The sequence below is a fragment of the Macrosteles quadrilineatus genome, unplaced genomic scaffold (genome assembly GCF_028750875.1).
Source record: "Macrosteles quadrilineatus isolate MER2022 unplaced genomic scaffold, UCM_ALF_1.0 Scaffold_6__1_contigs__length_79288215, whole genome shotgun sequence".
In the NCBI taxonomy this organism is placed as follows: Eukaryota; Metazoa; Arthropoda; class Insecta; order Hemiptera; family Cicadellidae; genus Macrosteles; species Macrosteles quadrilineatus.
The window spans coordinates 69,531,649-69,554,260 of NW_026542599.1; the positions used below are offsets into that span (position 1 = coordinate 69,531,649).

Genomic DNA, 22,612 nt, shown 5'->3' on the forward strand with positions numbered 1-22,612 from the left:
TTTCATATTTTACCAATGTCAGTAACACAATAAGGTTAAGGAGTTCACGGCGTCAAACAATGGAAAACTTTCTCAATCTAAACTAAAATGTTACCCGGAACTGATGTTTATATTCAACACTACCAAAATTGCCTTCTATTTCAGGTATATCGATGAAGTTTATCACTATTCAATCAAACAATGGAAATCATGAGACAAACATATTAGGAAGATTCATATCCTTGTTATATAAAGTTAGTAAATGCACAATGACTTTTTTTGTACAAGTTAAATTAAAATTAAAACTCCTTTTCAACATAATATGATACATGTGAAAGATATGATGTCAGGTATAAGAAAATGAAGGCATGTACAAAAAGTCACATTTTTACTATACTTTATATGAATTGTATAAAAATACTATGTAAATCTTAACATGCAACATGTTTTTAAAATCTGAAACTACACTGCACTTACTTTGTTTTAACTCTAAAAAAAAAAAATACATATCACATTAATAATATGGTATTTATAACAAAATTTGTTTATATGTCTTGTAACTGATAGTTGTAACAAATTAACAAACAGGTACATTTATTGAACTTCAGCTTTAAATATATTATAAAAATTGTTTATATGTTTTTAATTATGAAAGCCATCACAAATTGTATACAGCTACAGTTCAAACACAAAACAAGATGTTAACTAAATAGATCATTTGAGTTAAACTTGGCAGAATCCTTTTAGAACAATTTTAACTAGTTCATTATATTGTAAACCGTTGCTTTACCATCTTAAAAATAAAAAAATTTGCTATTTTCAATTACATGGGAGTATGCTTACAGTCTTGATGTTAAGTGTAATTCATATTCTAACAAACTTTATTTATAACAAATGTAATGGAGAATGAACATTTGTTCCTAATTCAAATATGGCAAAAAGTTGGGTTTGAAAAAAAAACATTCTATATATTTTAGTAATACTGTATCTTTGTTTCTTTGTCCACCCTCATTAAATTATTTTTTCCCTACAGTCACCCGACAAAGTGGGCTTCCTTGCACAGATTATAGTACAGAAAGACTTAATTTGGCGAACAGTTTTTACTTTGGTTCTCACCAGTATTCCAACCAAACAACACAAAACAGTGTGCGTTTTATTAAGCACATAATCCGTATACGCTTGAAAATAAGTTGGCAACACTTATTACAATATTACGACGATCAGCTGGTACAGGGTTTCCCATTTTGTTCAATGTTTTGATTTAGCCTAACATAAAAAGAGTTGTACAGTGTTTGAAAGACTAATTATTTATAGTAACTGTAGGAAAAATATAATGTGTAACACGAGTGCAAACCGCCTTTGCTGCACACAAGAGAAATGTTTACGCACAAGCCGGTCACTAGTTACGAAAATGACTTTTTAAAATCTAGTTTTAAATATAATTAGTCGAATCTGTTGAATCCACACTCTCTTCCCTTATAATCACATTTGTTTTGTTGTCTGCCATGTAGGCCTGAAACACATCATATTCACGCTTGAAATGCCAAAGATTACAATTTGATACATCTAAGTCTTTATGTTAGTTTTACGTCAAATTCAAAATTATAATTTCTTTGTGGCTTTTTGCAAACATTTGTTGGATGATCTAAGTTTGTTTAGACAGGGCCGGTTCTAGGAATTTTTCAGAGTTAAGCGAACACCCGAATCAGTGCCACTTAGAATCCCCCCTTACCACCCCACCCACTCCCTGCACAACCCATGAACATTATTCTACTTTTAACTCTAATTGTGAATTTTTCCCAAAGATTGTGGGAAGAACTTTTTTATAAGTTTAGGTTAGAAGAATACTTGCAATAAAAGACTGTTTATTATTCCCAGAAATTTAACATTTTTACACTTTTACTCATCATATAAACTTAAGCAAAACCAAGGCCACACTAAAAAAACAGTCCCTAATGCTCGTCAAGCATGACGTCACGATAGAAGACGGCAATGGCGTAATTTTTGCTGTTTGTGATCAGCTGCTTGTTTTAATATTTCCTTGGAAAATAAATAAATAAATACCTACGTCATTGCCGTCTTCTATCGTGACGTCATGCTTGACGAGCATCACGGCCTAAGTTAACAATTTATTTCTAAATGTGAAAACAATTTTTACAGGATAACTTATATAAGTACAGGATACGATAGAAGTTTTTACCTAACCCGCCATGTTAAACTTCCCAATCCCAAGCGTGATGTATACAACTTCTTGACTTCACGAGTGATGTAAAGTTGAGTGAAATGGATAATGAAAAATATTGTATGTAACCCCCTGTATATTGTTGGGTCAGGTAAAATCTTGTACGTTACACGTTACGCAAGAGCGTGTTTACATCACATAGGTGAATTATGCAGCTCGCTTCCGCTCGTTGCACAACATTCACCTGCGTGATGTAAAAACGCTCTTACTACACTTGTAATGTAAATAGCTATTACAAAGCCTATTACAATGAAAACAGGTGTAAGTAGATGACAAGAGAGGAATTTTTAATTGAACGCATTAAACATGTAGAAAACATGAAAAACCAAATTTATTACCTTGACAAAAAGAATACAAAATTTTCAATCTTAACAGTTCAAAAGCTTTTAGCAGTTAAAAATTAATTCTCCTAGCTTTGATCTTGGCAAATTCTTTAATTGCTGAGTCGGTATCAATCTGGTTCAGAACAGGTGTACATATACAACTAAAAGAGTGCAATACAATACAATGTAATGCTCTGATCTAGCAAGGGTGAGTTATCAGAAGTAGAAGGGAGGGGAGGGAGGGGGAAGTTTCTTGTTGTGACAAGTGGCGCTGCGCGCTTGCTTATCTCGAGCATGAGTCATGAAATGAAACCCAAAGGCGCCGCGCTGTACGCTGCCGAGCGTCAGCTCACTACAAATCGAAGAGTTGTAGGGCTGTACAAATATACGCATTTTTCAAGTGCTGTTGGTACAAACAGAATAAATTACTTTATTGTGGTGCTTTGAATACTTTAACTCTGAGCAAAAATAAACAAAATTACTTGTAAAATTAAAAAAAAATTTCCGTTGGCGCCACAGCGCCACTTTTTTATGGCGCCATATGCGGCCGCGTAGTTCGCGTATGGGTTAAACCGGCCCTGTGTTTAGATATTCTACTTACTGCACATGGTTGAATTTAAGATATTTGCACTTTAACATAGGTATTTTAATTATTGCTACTTACATTTTTTTGCAAAATATTATTTAACTTGCTTAGTTTATTTGGTTACTAATAAAGTCTGATATAGTTAGTTTTTTTTATATCATTCAATAAGTTCACAACTGTGTTATTTTTTTCTTTCTGTTTTCTTCATTATGTTTTGATGTAAAACTTAACAGTTGTAGTAAAAATTATAAACATTGTAGCAAACATAATGGAAAAAATCATTCATTCAATCAGTCTCCTTATTGAAGTGGTTGACTGACTGTGATGTTTTAGATCAATTAATGTTCTAATTAATTATTGTATCATGCGTCATGTACAGTAAAGCTTTGTCTATTGTCTATTGTCTAAGTAGTATTAATTGCTTAAAATATTACTACCTAATTTGTTTACTGAATATCATTATTTCGCATAATGCATTTAAACTTTTTATATAATTCACCATTCACCTAATTAAGTTAAGAGCTACCTCTATCGTATTTTATGTCTTGCAGTTGAAAGTTTTTTGCATGAAATATGTTTTTACATGATTACTGAAAGCCTCACTACTTTGCGAAATAATTTGGTATTTCATCCTTTATGCTACTTTTTTCAGGGAATAGGTAGCCTACTGCTAGCACCATTCTTACCATAAGTGCGGTTTTAGGTACTTTAATAGAGAAATATTACTTTATCTAGCAATACTGTATGTATTCAAACTGTTTATTTACAAAATTTAAATAAAAACAAACAAAAATACTCTTGTTTATTGTTATTCACTAGAAGTATCTCTTCAATTAAATCGAAAAGACAAGATTTAAAAACAGTCAAATAGTTTACTTACTTGTCTGGCAATTCTGACAAGTTCTGCGTGAAGCTCGGACGGACCTGCTTCTTGTATCATCTTGTTCAAATGGCTGTATTTGTTCTGCAGTAGTAAATACGGGTGACCATACTCCTGAAAAACAAATCCAACCTTATTAAGCGTAGTAATACATGGATTTGTAAAAATATCAGTTTTGTATGACAAGGGACAAATGTATTTCTTTTAAAATTAACCGTTACAAGTAAGAGTATATTTTAGTTTCAATAAATCTAGAAAGTAGTGAAACAAAATATAGACAGCTTGAACACAAAAGTAATATGTAATCGCCATTTCCTAACACATAAAGACGAAAAAACTACTCATTTTTGTTTACAAAATCTAGTTACAATTTTTAAAACTTACTACTTATAAGTACGATTATGTGTTACTTTTGTGATTTGATTAAGTTCTATTGATTAAGGAAACTCTTAATGGCTAAACACTAATCTCACTCGCAGTTTGATTAAAAGATAAAAACAAAAAAGAAAAACAAAATAATAAAGAGCAATATTTTTTTTCTTTTTTTTCCTTTTTCTTTTTTTCTTTTTTTTCTTTTTTTTCTTTTTTTTCTTTTTTTTTCTTCTTTTTTTTCTTATTTTCTTTTTTTTCTTTTTTTCTTTTTTTTCTTTTTTCTTTTTTTTTACAATTAACAGCAACTCACCGCCATCTTCCCATTGTCCAACACCAACACGCGGTCTGTTGCCATGACTAGTCTTAGTCTCTCAGTCATGATGATGACTGTAGAAGATGGCAACAGTTGCCTGACTAGAGTTACTAAGGCATGGTCACTCCTGCAACACCACTCAATGAATACACAGGCTGTCCCGTAAGTAATCAGCCAAACTCAGGAAAATGGTTCTCTTAGTCAAAATAAAAAATGGTTTTCTTGTCAAAATCGCTTCGTTGATCAGACGTCCACCATTTTCTAGTTTTACATAATTTAGCATGTTATGAGAGGACCTTTGTTAGAAAAAAATGTACTTGGTCCAATTCAAAATTTCAAAATGGTGACCATTATAGTTTTTATATTATAAAGTACTAATGGCTGTTTTTATGGAAGAAATGTCAAGAAAACTTTTATTTGGCATTAAAACAGTTTTTTTTATTTAAAATTAAAATGGACGTTAATTTGAAATTTAAGGTTGAACAAAGTTAATTTTTTTCTAAAAAAGGTCTCTCCTGCCTTAGAAGATATTCCAAGTTTCATAATCATTGGCTTGAACAATTCAAAGATAAAAGTGATTACTGTATTTAAAAATACTAAATTACAAATATCTGGTTACAAAGCAATTTAAACAAAATTGAAATTTTCTCTTCATTTTGGTCTATAAAACCATTACCGGGGTTTGGCTGTTTACTTTAGACAACCTCTGTAGTAAACACAGAATTAGTTTAAAAAAATGTTTACAGTGTCTTATACGGCTACTACCTCTGACTAGAGATATAAAAATAATATACCTTCTATTCAGGTACTAAGTTATCTTGTTGCCAATTTTAGAATACAAATTTGCATATTTAAACTTAGTTACAGTATATAGAATTTCTGCAGAACAACAACTGTTTCACCGAGCCACACTAAGAGGACAAGGTATTGTAAATAACTGAACCTTTTTGTCACATTAACTATCAAAGAAATAAAAACTATAGATAAAAGAATAATGTGAGTCAGTAGCATACTCACGAGTGGCTCGTACAATACACTTTTTCAATTTGAAATTAGCTACAGCTGGTCCATTTTATTGTATGATTCTGTATCCGAAATTCAACAATCCAACGATCGTCATAACCTTGGTATTTTTTACATCTAGCATTTAGGTCTCCAAAAGTATTTTGTGCGTTGTAAGGGTCATGATTACTGCTATATTACTGGAGATTAGTTACTTCAGAAATTGCTCATCTTTTAACTAACTCGTTTGTAAGCATAGTTACACAATTTTTACAAAACGCAAACTTAATCTTCGAAACTATTACAAGGGTTACTCACTGAGGTGATGTGTTGCGAGAGGCCAAGTCAATAACGAGTATACGGTTGGCAGCAATGACAGCGAGTGCCAGGTGCAACAACTGTCGCTGAGCCACTGTGAACGTCTTGTCCCAGTGACGAGATTCTGTCAGAAGACCAAACGGCAGCTCAGTCACTGCATCAAGGAGCCCTACCTGTATGAAAACACCAGTGTTGGAAATTAAAACACAATGAGCTTCAAGATACAATCAGGCTCCCATTTACGTTCAGAGGCTACAATCCAACAAAACTAAGAACTCAATTAAATGGTGAAGATAAATCGCTAATAGTGTAGACAATTACTACAGTTAAAAATTACAAAGTTAAATGCACCACCAATGTTGAAATCGCGATGAAATTCTACATCATAATGATACTACATACACCATATAAACACAACCAAAGCATTGGTTACACATCAAAGGGTAAAAAACCTAGTGAATCATAGATGAAATACAAAATGGTTATTACTAATTACTGGGAACAGTTAAAATAATAGTAGTCTGGACAAAGTACAAAAAAATACAGACTGGAGAGACCAACTGAAGTTTAATAACAAGCCAATTCATATTTCACCTAATCTTTATGATCATGTCACGTCACAAAAATTTGTATAATTTAACTTTAATTAGAGGAATGAGGAACTTTGAACCAAACGATATAAAAGTAATTAGTAAATTGACAATTTCCTAACATTCAGTTTCTTTCAAAAAAAGAGTAGATTTTAAACTCACTTTATCAATGGCTTCCCACAGCTGGGAGTCTGTCAGCTGATCGTGAGGGTCGAGGTTTGTCCTCAATATTCCCGCGAAGAAGATTGGATGTCGAGGAATAACAGATATTCTCGACCGAAGGAGTTTGATTGACACGTCTCTTGTGTCTAGTTTGTCAATGAGAACACATCCTCCTCCAGTAGGCTCCTCAAGCCTCAGCAGTGCTGCCAACAGTGAGGACTTGCCACTCCCCACAATACCAACCTGAGGACAAAAAAACGTCAAAGGTTTTTGTTTTTTCGTTGATCACATTTTGAATGTTTGAGCACTTCATGGGGATTTGATAAAGCTTCAAATACTGGCCAATATCCAGATACACTTGTTCCATGAAAAAATAAGGTTATCGATTGCTGCTATTGATTGGTGGATACTACTCTAGACTTCCCACATGTATGTACCAGCTATCACAAATTTCTATTGAAATGGAACATTAGTTAAATGAACCACTCACAAGTATGGTACCTCACTCGTTTCTCTCTCAGTGTAAACAATTTATGAATAACGTGGCGTAAAAGATGTTATTTTTTAAACTTACATAAAATTATTCTTTCAGTTTAAATTGGTTACAAAATTAGGATTTACAACAGGAATCAGAAATTGACTGATTCGATACTCTATTGGCGAATCTACTCAACTACCTTAATTTCCATTAAAAACTGACTACAATTTTAACATGGCTATGAAGTATCTACTACTCTCTATAGTCAAACATCATATTAAATTATTACCTCATTGATTTACACTTGGGGAAGAAGATCATGCCACGGCCAATATTTTTACCAAAAAGTGCTGAACAAAAATTGTTGCAGGACAAAATTAATTCTCAAAAATTAAAATTCTGTAGCTTACAGTTTCCCTGGGTTTGATGGTGAAGTTGAGGTTTTCCAGAGTGGCGTGGGTCCCCAGCTTATTGGTCAGGGTCAGGTTTGTGGCTTGGATCTCCCCAGAGTAAGGCCACCTTTGAGACACCACAGGGAAGTCTGAGTCTCCAGCAACTGTGAAAGAAGGAATTTGATTTATTAATATATCACTAAGTCTATTTTTCATTCAATGCAAGGAAGGTTCATGGCATGAACACAACACTGGAAAAGAGAAACTGATTTTGTAACTGGAAAGAGAATTTTTCCAGCGAAGGAGAAACTGAGTAAGTAGGTAGGATTTTTATTTTGAGAGCTTCAGAAGAACGATCAATGAAAAATGTATACAATCACTAAATTTTCAACATCCCACTGTCCCCAAACGAAAATAAAATTTGTCACATTTCAAGCTTTGAACAAGATTGGATTGTTATTTCGTCCAAATATAGCCTGCTGAAAAACTTATATATAAACATAGCTTACAAAGGAAATAATTATTTGCTTTCATGATACTATTTTTTTTTAGGTACAGGTGAAAAAAATTTCTTCACGTTTTATACTCCATAAACACAAAGAAGAAGAAGAGGAAAGAAAAGAAGAAAAGAAGGGAAACAAAAAAGAAAGAAGAAGAAAGAAACAAATAGAGAAGAAAGAAAGAAAAGAAGAGAGAAAAAGATTAAGAGAAGTAGGTAGGGCCTAGTTAACAAAAATTTAATTATAGATCCCTAAACTTGTATAATTAATACGACTGGGTCAATACTAACATGCTGGAAACATATTTAAGTTCATATATGTTTAGAGGAATCAGTATATATATATATTTTTTTATCATTTTCTTTTACACTGTCATCCCTAAAAAGGATCAACATTACTAACATTGCAGCCTCGAGCGTATTAAAAATCTTAAACTTAAATATGAAACATTCTTCCTACTTACATGCGGGGTTAACAGTGCCGTTGACAACATCAGTGTTAGGTTGGTAGGCCTGAGTAGCAGACACGTCAGCTGTTTCCCTGGGCAGTTGGCAGGCCTGGACCATGTGTCTGATAGTTTCCACCAGACGAGAGGTCAGAGTTGAGTCAGACACAAGGAATGGTACGAGGTTGGTGACCACCAGACAAGAGTAGGTGCCCAGCGCTACCACTGACCTCTCCACTTCTGTCATAATACAGCAACGTGAGTGGTGAGTTTTATCATTAGTGTCTCACGTGACTCTTTTAGCATGCACATGTTCAAGTTTTCATTATATATATTAGGAAAATAAGGATCCAGGAGGAATAGAGAGGCACATTTTGTCTACAAAAAAATCCTTCTAATTTCAAAATTCTATGAGAGACTTAGGCTATTTTCCTCATCCAACCTACTTACCAATGAAGTAGAACACAAGGGTGATACAAGAAGTGAAGGCGACACAAGCTAGACTTAGCCACAAACTAAGAGCTTCTGTGACGGACTGTAGAAGAAACAGAGCTGAAGAGTGTCTGTCCTGCAGAGAAACAATAATATATATTATACAAGTTGACAAAGAACTACTTATCCCATTACAGTCATGTTAAATAAATTCACTCATCCAAAGGGCTGTGAGGTGTGCAGGATATTCTTCTATGCTAATCAGAAATTGTAAACTAAAACATATATGTTTTATTACAACAGTTGAAAAAATTGCTGTGCTTCCAACTGAAAAATATACTATAGTTCGGCCGCTTAGAAAACGACCTGCGCGCTAATGCTAAACCAATGCTGGAGGAGGTCGCTTTCTAAGCGGCCAAACTATAATACTGTACTTCCAGACAGGATCCCTATCACCATCTAAAACGAGAATAGCTTTATCTTGCTGTGTAAAACATTGATTGATATTTAGCTCTCACTCTTAAAAAAATATGTGTAACGCTCTCATCAATAATTATTTTACACTTTTTTTAAAGGATAACATCAACAAATATGTCCCTTCAATTTATTCAAATTATCAAACAATAAACTAAACATAGCTGAATAAATCAAGATTAGTTTTTAATTTAAACGATTTGTATTTAAATCAACCCTTAAATTTGCTGAAATTACCGATAAACAAAGCAAACTCAATTTCCATCAACAAATGTTTGTAAAATGTAGTTATAATCGCGAACTGATTGCAATATCCAGGAATGCAATTATGATGACGTTTTTAAACAAACAATTCCGTAACAACTCTTTATTGAAGAATATTTAACCAGTTGATTGCTTCGTTTAAAATATTAACAGATAAATTAACATGCTTAATAACTCATATCGTGTAAACATGTAATATCCGTTGGTAATTAAATTCTAAAATTAGATAGTGTAACATATTACTTTTTAATATTCATTGCATTTTCATAGTTTTAATTACGAAATAATCAATAGATATTGAATAGTTTTTTATTTAACTACATTTAACATTGATATTAAGGATTGATTTGTACCTGATGATCGGCAAACTGACGTCTGTAGAACTCTGCAGCTTTCAGTGAACGAATTGTTACAATTTCGTCCTCACTCATCTGGAAGTAAGCTTCAACTGGCCGCCACACTGTGGAATCAGAATCAGAAAAATATTGATCACGTTATGTAAATGATTCTAAATATAAATCCATTATATAAATTAGTTACCTATACAAAATTACAAACATGAAAGCCAATACAGTCTCAAACAAAGAACTAAATCATAAAACGCTGAATCAGTTTACATAGAGTTGGGTAACACAGAATAAGATTGTATAGGAACAGAAAACACAGAATCATAAAAAATAGTAAAAACTAATCAGAGTAAATCAGAAAATAAATAAAAACTATGAACCAAGAGAAAAATTAGGAAGCCACTATGCACAGAATCAATACATATAGAATCAAAATGTATGCTGCGAGATACATCTGTCTACATACTACAAAATACATTACAGTGTGTGCAACAGCAATGTGGCATACGCCGACGTATGCCTATACACAATTCATTGTCACTTGTATGCATAATGAATATGTCCACTCTCCACTGTATGAATTGTTAATGTACCATCCAAATGAGCATCATGTTAAATAGAGGGGTGGAGTGTAATATAGGGAATATTTATAACCACCCTGGACCAACTTTCTATATTTGTCACTTAGAATGAAAACCATCACACAAATATACAAGGGAATTTTTTTATAAAAGTCTGTTTTCTAAGTCTGTTTTCTTTTGGGCTATCCTCTTACTATCAACTTGTACGTCAACATAAAACTATATGATTTGTTATTGTTTTAATCGGCCCCATACACTTTGGTGTACTGCTTTGGTTTTTGGAAAAATATTATTTTAATTTAAATGATATTTGTCAACTTAACATAGCATCACAACTTTTCAGAGCAACCAAACCTCCCCTTCTTGACTAAAAGGCTTACGTTTAGTCTCTATGGTCTCCAACGCCTTGGTTGTTGGAAGGCACAATGTGAAGAGATAGACGGTGAACACTGCCAAGACCAGTGTAGGGATGATGAACCAGTAGTAAGCGACAACCACCAGCCCCAGACAACCGACCAGCAACAAGCTATGCTGCCAAACATGCTGTTATCAACAACTTGACCGCAGTAAACAACCTTACCTAACGTAAACCAACCTAAAATAACCTAACTTTACCTAATATAACCTAACATAACATAAAATAACCCAACATAGAACGTAACCTAACCTTACCTATTGTAATGGTTATTTTATGACGTGTAGTTGTTAAATTAATTCTTCCACAAAATTACATACTAGCACACTAACATAACCCAACCTAATCTAACCTAACATAACCTAACCTAACCTAACCACTAGACTGAACCATCGATACGGTCATAAGGTTAAAAGCAGATTTAGCTGTGAAATTCACAATTTACATTTGTACTTTAGCACAAGCTGTTAAGAATCATGTCCGACTACATTATAAACGTAGTCTTTCCATAAATGCAATTTTGTAGTAATGTTTTGAAATTATTTCAATAATTTTTATTAAATCGTCATTTTAGTCCAATTGTGACATGTTTCAATGAGGAGACATCATGATTGGATACAAGTGTAGCTCTTCAGCCAGTAGCATTTTCAGAAAGTTTGAATAGATAAAGCACATTTCTCTCATGCAAAGTAGTTTTATGTTCCCAGTGCAGAGAGATCATACGTACACAAATAGGCATGCTTTTGTCTTATTATAAAATCATACCCTATCGGTACCTAAATGTATGCAAGGGGAACTCTATGAGTACCTACTAGCTAAAGATGATTGTCTTGAAAATGAAACTCTCGCTGATTTAACTAAAATTGAGATGCACTAAATGAAAACCTATTAAATTAATACAGTTTATCAAATTCTTAATATCTTAATTTAAATAGGTAATCTTCTGACAAAATACTTTAAGGGTGGTACCTTAAAAATACAAGCAAACAGATTTAAGCATTATCCAAACAAAAACTTCTAGTAAGTTCTTGTAGTAGTTATGGTCACTTGTGTAAATTTATAAAAACCCTTTACATAGTAGGAATTCAGAACTGATTTTTACCTGAATTAAATTAAGAAAGGCAGGAACCAAAAACTCGTCTAACACACGAACATCTTGCGACAGACAGCTGAATATCTTGTCTGTGAAAACACACAAGTTATAAAATATCATATGCTGTGACTTATTAAAAAAATTACAAAAGTTTGAAAATTCAAATTAGTTCTTTAAAACATATTTGAAGTATCCTATGAACGAGACTAGTACGAAGGTCTTTTTGTAAGACGATATTTTAATTTATCTGTGACATCTGATGCTTATTGCTCTAAGAATAGCTCAAAGTAAACTATTTCATTACTCAAAAATCCAGTTGAGTTTCTCGTAGTTAACTCTATCTAGAGGATAAATATTAAATTTATTATTAAAACGAATGATACATTTTGGTAATTATTCCTACAATACAACTCATTATTGTGATAATATATGATTGGATAGATAAATTAAACTCATTTAAAAACGTTACTAAGCTACCATTAGTTTCAATAATTAATAGGTTTGATTTTTACAACAAATATTTTTAATGAACCTCAAATCTTTCCATAAACTTTTTCCTCTTTAACGTAAATTTTTATTTAGCTAATATTAATTCTATAATAAACTAAACTCAATTGAATAAAATTATTTTATTAGCTTTCATTATTTCCTTAATTTTTTTTGACCTTACAAAAATATCTGTCTTGTAATAAAATCCATAAAATTTTATTTTAGCTTTGTTTTACAATATTTTGTAAAAGTTTTTAGTTAAATTAATCTCCTTCACCATTGTGTGAATTTCCTAAACACGCCACATTCAGGTATCGCTGTAAAAGTAAGCCTGGTAACTTAAGTTACAAGGCTGTACAAAGACTTAATTTGCAAAACGCTCGGGACTTGTTTCACTTACAAAAACAATCTCTGCTCCCAGCCCCCGCGAGACTGCAGCCTCATAAATGTTACACACTCTAACTCAAACATTCGTTTACTGGAAATTACAAAGTAGGGACAAGAGATGTGTTAAAAATGCATGCGTTAAAGATTCTTGCTGAAGTCTTCCAGTATTTTTGTTGTTTTTTTTTTTTCACAACGCACTATATAGGGTGGCTGAAAAGTAACTTGCACCTTAACTTTTCACAATTTGAGTTATTTGAAATCGGTTTGCGGCAACCTCCTTAGATATGAGGGGCTACAATAATGATCAATTTTAAACATTTTGCCTTCAGTGGTAGTACGGGGTAGCTAAAAAATTTCAATTGGGAATTATAGTCGACTTTGGCATCATTTTAAAGGTTTTGACAAAACTAAACGATAGACGTAATTAAACAATAGTCGTACAACTAATAACAAAATGATTGAAATCCAATTGGTTTTGTAAAAAACTACTTAACCAGCATCTTAAACATTTTTATCTGCCATTTTGTTATTAGTGGTCCGATTTCAATTTTATTTATGCCAATTGTTAGTTTTGTCAAGGCCTTTAAAATTGTACCAAAGTCGACTATACTTCCAAGTAGAAAGTTTTGAGCTACCCCCTTACCCCCACTACCCCTAGGGGCAAAATTGCATTCCATTATTGTAGCCTCTCATATCTAAGAAAGGTGCCACAAACCAATTAAAAATATCTCAAATGTTTAATTTTTGTTACTTTAACTCTAGCGACAAATATTTTAACAGCGTAGATTGTTAAATACCATTACAGGTACTGTATGGTTAATTTTATCGTACTAAACTTTCTGGCAACAAGCGTTCTAATGGTGAAGAGCTTTCTAGTTGTAATTGTATCTCATTAAAACGTAAATGAGTGTTTTAACTGTTTTTAAACTAACTGTTCGATATTTAACGAACAATATCTATCAACTTTTTTGTTTTTTTTTCTAGCGTTCGGAATAAAATTATTTTATTTTAAAATTTTTGGGAAATTTTAAAACATTGAATCTCATTTTTAACTTTTGGTAAAAATTTAAACAAAAATTAAATCAATTTTTAATATGTGTGGAACGTGGCATGGCTACAAGTATTTATTTTACATTATATACATTTACTTTACATAACATTTCACTTACTAAGAATCTGTTGATCCAACAATGTTATAGGAGTGTGGAGGAAAGCCTTGACTAGAGAGTCATGTATAAAGTTGACAGCTCTGTTCAGCATCACTGATATGTTATAGTTGACAGCAATGCCTGTAAACATGTTCAACGATAACTGTAAAAATGTTCAAGTTCAACTGCAATTGTCAAACATGTTCATCTACAAGTTTTCACAGAACGGTGTAGTAATTACATTGAAATAACATTGTTTCCCAGGAAAATAGCAAAAACAACAGCTGTTATCGTTGACCACTGATAGGATATTCAAATTTTTACTGCATACAGGCTGTATCACGATTACTAGAAAAAACCCGGTATGGATCATAAACATCAACAAATGACGTTTTTGGCCCGAAAATAAACATGATTTAACATTGGTTAAATGGAACTGCTAAAACATATGTTCAATGCTATTAGTATAGGATTCGGGCCAACAACGTCATTTTGTTTATGTTTATGATCCATACCGGGTTTTTTCTAGTAATCGTGGGCTGTATGCTGTAAAGGAATATACGTCATTTTAAAATAAAAATACAATGTAAATCAACAATTAAAGACATTATTAAAAATGTAAAAGGGTGTAAACAAAGTTTCAAATATCTCAGATTCAAAATAAATCCAACAGTTTAAAGTTTAAAAGCGAAAGCAAGAGCAGAGAATAATGTATTGTTCTAAAGCTCCTAAAAACTTTACTTGTCGGCAGGTTAGCAGTTGGTCAAGTTAGTGTTTAACTTTGTTTACTTACTTAATCGTGTTTTAATAAGCCAATGATTCAAGTTAAAAACATTTTACACCTGTTTAAATATTTAATCTTTCGCTAAGAATGTTACCAACAAAATTTTCTTTATACAGAAGCTGCATTATATTTTACAGTATACAAAATCGATATAAGGTTTTAACTATTATTTGCAGAACAATTGTTGTCTTTTCGACACTTGTTATACTTTTCTTCTCAAACTTAATGATAAATATTTTTACTTTTGCATAAGAAACCAAATTTGTACAAACATGACAGGAGGAGTATACATTTAAACATGAAACATACTTTAGTTAACTAATATATCCAGCAATGTTTAAATAACACAGCACAGAGCACTTAGATTAATATCGTAAGAAAAGTAAATATTGTAGCATTTTCTTGCATGGGTAGTAAAACACTTCACATTTTATTAAGTGTATGTTACAATGAAATTTTAATCTAAAATTATGATTAACAGTACAATTAATGCCCATTTCATATCAGCTCAAATAATCATATAAACCTACAGTTACAATGTACTGAAGTTAAAATTCAAAGGTAAAAAACAAACAGAATATTTCACGAGTTGCTGTAATACACGTCAACACGCCACTTCACACTACTTGCGATGACAACCCAAGTGGAAATAAACTCTAGAATTACACCCGGAACAATGTGAGATAGTCAACATTAGTGTGATAGTATGTTTGTTAAAGTTGTTTATCCACAAATTAAACAGTTATTGTAATCACAACAATAGTTTAACCTCACAGTTAATTGTATCAACATTGCTAATGTTTCTGTTGCCAACATTTTTTGTACTTGTAACTTTAAGTAGCTTAGTAATTACTTTTGTCTAAATTTTTATTCTGTTAACCCGCCTCTGAGAATGTAGATAGTAATTATCGTTATTCTTTAAAATGTTTGTACCGATTCTGATTAAAATTCGAATTCCGATTGATATGCTATGCTATTAATCAATAAAAATGTGTTAATTATTTTCTTGAAAAGTTAGGTAGGTGTGCGTACATTATTGTATGCAAAACATATATTCTGAAATAAGGTTGCTGCAAACCAATCTTTTCTTATTCCAATTCTAATTCTAGTTGAAATTCTAAATCTTGATTTATTTCATTTTTATGAAATTTCTTAACCTAATTTTTATTGGAAACTGAAAGAATCCTGATTACAGCTTTGATCTAAAATCTTGTTAAAAATATATTTTCAATCTCAATTCTGGTTCTGATTACTCCATAATGAAGCCACAAATACAATCATTACTCAGATAACACTTCCAGCTCCGATTTTCACTCGGATGCTAATTCCTACTCTCATACTTACTCCCATGCAAATTCCACTCCTGACTACAATTCCGATTACATTTTATTACTCTGATTTCGAGCCCCTTTCCGATTCCACAAACAAATTTTCTGATTCCATCACTCACCTGCCAGCACGGCGCCAGTGGAGAGGTACCACAGCGCTGGTAGTGGCGTGTCCTCTTCGTTCAATGGAGTCTTCAGCCAATCATCCCACAACAGCGTGCTGTTGGTACCGAGACTGCAACAGTATATCAACTGACGTCAACTTTTTATCCAGTAAAGAGGGCACTTTCAAAAACATTTAAGTTTATAAGGATATAAAATTTAATTCTTCAACAGAACTAATGATAATGATCCATTGAAATGTCTAAGTAAAATATCATGTTTACTTTCTCCCCTGTACATAGTATATAGAGAAAGTTGTGTTTTTGCCAAAATTTTCAGTTTGAGTTTTCGATGGAGTTATGGATGGAAATGCCGTTTTGTGTTCCCCTGAACCAACAAGGTTTTTTTGAAGTGATGTCTGTGTTTACTGTTTGTGCTATCCTATAAAAGCCCATAAAGAAATTATTCGATTTTTACAAAAACAGCAAGAATTCTTTTAATAATGATATTAAAATTTTTTTCAATAAAACTTTAGCATGTTAAGGTCATTTTAACTCTAAACAAAATGGTATCTCCAAAGCTGTAAAAATTACAGTTCGACATTTACTGCAAGTTTGGTTATTTTATCCATAAGGTACCATATTTACTCTGACCACAAAAAACATGATGAAGCTTGTTGGCAAGCCAAAAAAATGTGCCAAAAGTATGTGTCAGATTGCTGATATAGTTTGTTCGTCTTCTGATCACTTTTGTACTAAAAGGTTGAAATAACTGGAGGAGTTGGATTCGTTTGGACGATCAAGCTTCATTTTCAACGGAATTTTCAAATATACTGTATCTTCTGCTTATCTAAGAAGACAGGAGCATAAAATATTTAATATGTTTGTGTGACTATGACGACTCTTCAAATGATAAGAAGAGTTCAATAACCTAGTATGACCTAATTCAGTACGACCTAATTGTTATGCATTAAACCAATAGTCATCCAAATATAGTCAGGATCTACTGAAAGTAATCCAGGTTAGTCAACCATTAATTAAGAAGGATAGTATTAATTTTGTTGCAGGATATAACCTCTAATATTTTTTTTACGAAGAACCAGTGACTAAACCAAAACTTAAGTATATAAATTATTAAGTGCTGAAGAACCGTTTTCTCGTGTTACAGAAGTGATTGTTGTAAAAGTTGAAAACCAAGGATAATATTTGGCCAACCAAAAACTTCTTGGAAACATTGGAGTTCCTTACTGAAGAAGCGAATGCTTGAAATTCAAGTAGTTCATAAAGTTTTAATGCCTTATACATTAAGAGGATTTCCTGGTTTTTTACCTTGGTAAAACTTCTTCCACTTAAACTAAAGAAGTTGTCTTCAACTTATACATTATTCCAATTTTTATTTTAGCGTACTTCAATGGGTGTTGAATCGTAATAAGATAGTTATTTGAGAGGTTTCTTGCAATTAAATATTTACTAAAAAATTTGAGCTTAGTTTTTAAATTATTTATTTACTTTATCCCACTATAGTTGTATGTGGACAGCATTATTTTAGCTAAAATTTTACAATTTGAGATTTGGAATGATTATTATTATCGAATAATTATGGGATGATATTAAAGGGTGTTATAAATCAAAGAATATTTTTAAATTAATTCATATTTTATCGAAGAGTTAAGAGAACTATCTCATTTGGTGATCAATTCCATTTTTTCAGGCGACAACAAAAATAAATACACAAACCGGATATTGTTAGCACAGTCAATATGTAGAAGGGAAATGGAAAACCGAACAACCAAACGCATGACATGTATGACGGATTGGAAATGAAAGATGTCTCGTAAATATATAGGATCTCAAATGGGTACATGTAACATTTAAGTGTTATGTATATAAAAGATAAGGTGTATATCACGGCAGTAAGAAAAGATGGAAGGAATATATTTTAAGAATGATGATTAAAATTTTTATAACGATATATTATATTATTTTAGTGATACAGTACAGTCAAATTTGTTTTTATCGCTTAAGGTCATTGACCTAATAATTTTCAATTTAAAAAAAATACCGTATGACATAATGGCACATCAAAATGAAGCTCAGAGTGTAGAGATTTTCTGAAAAGTATTGTTATGAACGAATTTCCTGGTTCCACCCCAAAGGTCGATTTCCAAAGCTTATATTCATTGCATATTGTTAACAGTAAAAATTATCATTTATTTCACTGAATTAATTGTTTTGACTTTTTCTTGAGTATATTCTTGGGTGTATTTATTTATATGTAAGTTTTATTTACCACTTAAATTATTTATTTCATTCCTGTTTTAGTAAAATATAGTAGGTCAATTAGTGTTTTAAGAAATCTTAAAAAAATTTGTTTTTAACAGAATCATTTGATGAAATTTAACAGTAATATTCTTAAAATTCATTGTTGTAGCCCCGGAACTGTAATATATAAAATATTTGGTTTTACAATACCATTTATCAATATTCTTAATATTATTAGTAAGCTCAAAGTAGTTTCCTACCACTTTTTAAAAATTTCCTCATGATAATACATATATGTTTTTTAATTCCTAGATATGGAATTTTTGTTGTTGTTGTTAAAAGTTTTCTTTGAAACTCCCATCGACACACAGAAGTTTTGTTCTTCTCTTGGGTGTGAATATTGAAACCATTTTTTTTTTTTTTTTTTTTTTTTAACAGTTATATAAGTTTTACATTGTTGGAAAAAATTTGCATCTTTGATCTTGGTACTTATATTGTAAATTGAAACTTGTATTATGGAGAAATAAAGATTAATTATTGTTATTTATAGACTAATTTACCCAACGATGAAGCAGTAGTCCCACGTAGCCAGCAATCCTTGCGCTGCCAACAGTCCCAGCAACGTCAGGGTTAGTCCCACCTTGCTACGGGCTCCTCCCACCATCTTCAAAACCTGGCACAATATCATTTAATATCAAGCAGCATTTAATTATTTCTAAAGAGGTGATAAAATATCTACAAAATACTAGATACTCTACATGATCCTTTTTCTAAAATAAATTATGATACATATTTACAATTTTGTGTAAACCCCTTTTGACAACTCTAACGAATGTAAAAATAAATATATAGTAAGTGTTAAATGTATGATTTTATGGAATATAATACCTGGGACCAGGCTGGCCTCTGCAGCAACACAGACTGCGGATCATCCTGCCTCATACCTCCAGACTTAGTTGCTGTGGCAGCTTTCAAAACAGGGCTTTGCTGCAATCAAAAACAGGTACATTTTAAGGTAATCTTTTATATTCGGTTGAATACTTATTAGGTACTTCGTTCACGTACTTGTGTCGGGATTAATTCAATACTAGGTATGCTTGGAACTTAATTTGCATTTCAAATCAGGACAGGATTTATTCCTGTCAATTTTTATTTTTGATAGTGAATTATCTGTTTGATGAAACACTATAATAAATGTATCAAAAGTATAGCATTTTCAACACTGAAATCAAGATGGATGTCATCAGATAGGGGTACTTCAAAGTTATATTATAAACAACAGTAGACTGCAGATAAGACTACATGACGTTATATAATCCAATAAACCCCAATAATTTATTTCAAAGGATTCAAAAAAATATGAACACAATCAATATGAGTTTGCCAACTATTCTGTAATCCAATTGTCCATAATGATCAATAATCCAACACTGGTCTAAAAATGTTATTGAATTATGTTTTAAGGCATTTTCTGCAGGGTCAGAAACGATTAGCAGACATCGAGAGCGATCGGCAGACATAAAGAGCAATTGGCAGTCGTCAATAGCGATCGGTATACGTCGAGAGCGATCGGCAGATGTAAAGAGCGATTGGCAGACATCAATAACGATCGATATACGTCGAGAGCGATCGGCAGATGTAAAGAGCGATTGGCAGACATCAATAACGATCGATATACGTCGAAAGCGATCGGCATACGTTCTAAAAATTCTGTTTCGAAAAGATCTTGATATAATAGATCCCATGATAAAAATCCCAAATTTTCTGGTTTTGATCCCCTCAAGTAAATACTGACTGGCTGAGGGTAATAGGAGTATCTGCGGCAGTACTTGTAGGAACATTCCACGATGTTGAGATTGTGGTTGGAGCTGGTGGTGGAAGGCTCGTCCATGTCTGAGTCCTCGCTATCAGTGTCAAGGTCATCAGAGGTCAGATCCGTTGATTGTTCCAGGCTGGCTATGGTGGGTACAAGCTGATCAAATGTGCCATACCCTTCCATTTTGCCCTGGAAAATATTTATTGGATTAGATTTAGATGAGATTAGATTCCTAAGGTAGATGAGATAGATTCTTGTGTGGGAAGTGAAAAATGTACTTATGGATGTGTGATAATAGTTAAGGTGATTTTGTGTTATTGTTAAAGTTCAGCTGAATGTGCGAAGATAATTTAATTGCCCAATGTTTGCAGATTGCTGGATTCTGTTTTTAACCCAGAGTGGTTTCGAACTGTAAAAATGAGACCAGCAATATTCTTATAAGCAGCCTAACAACTCCGATACCACATTATTTAATTTAATTGTAATTATTTACTGGATTGGAGGACTGCTACCTTTAAAGGCCTCAAAATGACAAAAATTATTAATTTGTGCAAGAATGAATAAGTAGAGATTAGAAATTTCACGAGTATCTCATACTCGAACAATTATTTTTTTTATTATTCAATCCCTATTTGTGTTGAGGGCTTTTTTGTCCCTCATTGAGGATTGAAGTAGTGCCGCACTAACAAGATAATATTCCATATAATTTATAATTCGTCTGATATAGAAAATCTTGTTACAAAAATCAAGAGTCAAGACACTATTCCGACAATCACTCTAATCCAATCCTTAAATATTATTTTAACATAAACCATTTTTGTATTTAATGTAATTTTACATGTTCAAACATCGAGTATTGCACCAAGCAACAAAGCGCGGATCACATTCTGCAATGAGCTTATGTGTAATCAGCTGTGTTTGTCAGCTGATGCCCTGCAGTGTAGAAAGAGAACACAGAGAGATAGTCACAGTCGCTGTAACAAGAGTTTAACTCCCACAACAGCGGCTGACTAAGCCCTCGATACGTTTGTCAGTTTAACTACATCACGTGGTTCAACTGGGAGATTTGTTAAAAATCGTGTACATTGTATTTTATAACACAATTTTATATTAAAATGATTTTGTTAATTATCTTGTAAATGATTTGTCCGTATACTGGAAGAAAACTAGTTTTGTTCTATAATTATTGTATTGTATCATTGAATTGTATCTCCAAAGGGTTTTTTTATTTTGATGTTTAATTGCGATTTTTCCACAAAAACCCATAAAATAACGTTAAATTAATTTTCATTAAAAAAGGTTCAAACTACTATTTACATTAAAATTGTGTATGTTATTGTTCTTTTAACCTTACAAATTGTACCAGCCCCAATTCTGTAAAAATTTACGGTTCATTTTTGCACTGTCCTGAATTTTTATCCACTTTGCGATGTGGACGGCGTGTAATACCCACGTCGCGGAGTGAGCATTTTATTCGGACATTGGCCGAAGCGAAATGCCCAGACCACATTGTGGGTAAACTGGTTTACTCAAATGCCGAACTTTAAACGTTCTTCGGCGATTGAGCAATTCCAAAATACCCACAACGCAGTGTGGAAGTAATTGTCCACATCGGGTTGTGGGTATTTCTATCATCGCGAAGTGGGTAAAAAATTTCGGACATTGTCCGAATTCGGAGTTTGAGCATTGAGCGTAACAGATGCACTTCAAGAGAAAGTATGTGTCAATTTGCTGATATTGGTCATTAAATTAAATACATTAATGATATTGTTTTACCGTGTACTTTTCAGTCATAAGCTAATCGGAAATTCATTACATACACAACAATTTATTGTTTATAATATTGATAACAAACAAATTTTAAATTAATAAATACAACCTACTGTATTGTTATTGTTAATTGTAAAACAACCAACACATCATCGCTCTAAACTATTGATTCAACAATTGATTATTTAATACAAAATCCAACAAAACTAAATTTCAATACAGATGTGACAAAATACACAGAGTTACAAATTCCAGGTTTCACAGAGAGCTGAGTAAGCTCTTATCCAACGCATTCACAGCCCGACCAAAACTTAATCAGTTTTGTCTGTTTGTCATGTG

At 32.4% G+C, this 22,612-nt stretch overlaps 1 protein-coding gene across 1 annotated transcript in view; it reads right to left on the reverse strand.

The window, feature by feature from the left end:
• Positions 1-551: 551 nt before the first annotated feature.
• Positions 552-22,612, reverse strand: part of LOC128997610 (ATP-binding cassette sub-family C member 4-like) — a 32,175-nt gene continuing 10,114 nt past the window's right edge. Inside the window, exons 10-25 of the mRNA XM_054423249.1 lie at positions 20,483-20,692; positions 19,576-19,674; positions 19,248-19,360; positions 16,447-16,559; positions 14,234-14,353; positions 12,198-12,277; positions 11,061-11,211; positions 10,106-10,212; positions 9,033-9,150; positions 8,601-8,822; positions 7,656-7,801; positions 6,768-7,010; positions 6,016-6,188; positions 4,693-4,822; positions 4,011-4,124; positions 552-1,492 (exon numbers count right to left, since the gene is read on the reverse strand). Of these exons, the coding sequence (XP_054279224.1) occupies positions 1,412-1,492; positions 4,011-4,124; positions 4,693-4,822; positions 6,016-6,188; positions 6,768-7,010; positions 7,656-7,801; positions 8,601-8,822; positions 9,033-9,150; positions 10,106-10,212; positions 11,061-11,211; positions 12,198-12,277; positions 14,234-14,353; positions 16,447-16,559; positions 19,248-19,360; positions 19,576-19,674; positions 20,483-20,692 (2,220 nt within the window). The 3' untranslated portion in view covers positions 552-1,411. The remainder of the gene's footprint in view (positions 1,493-4,010; positions 4,125-4,692; positions 4,823-6,015; positions 6,189-6,767; positions 7,011-7,655; positions 7,802-8,600; positions 8,823-9,032; positions 9,151-10,105; positions 10,213-11,060; positions 11,212-12,197; positions 12,278-14,233; positions 14,354-16,446; positions 16,560-19,247; positions 19,361-19,575; positions 19,675-20,482; positions 20,693-22,612) is intronic.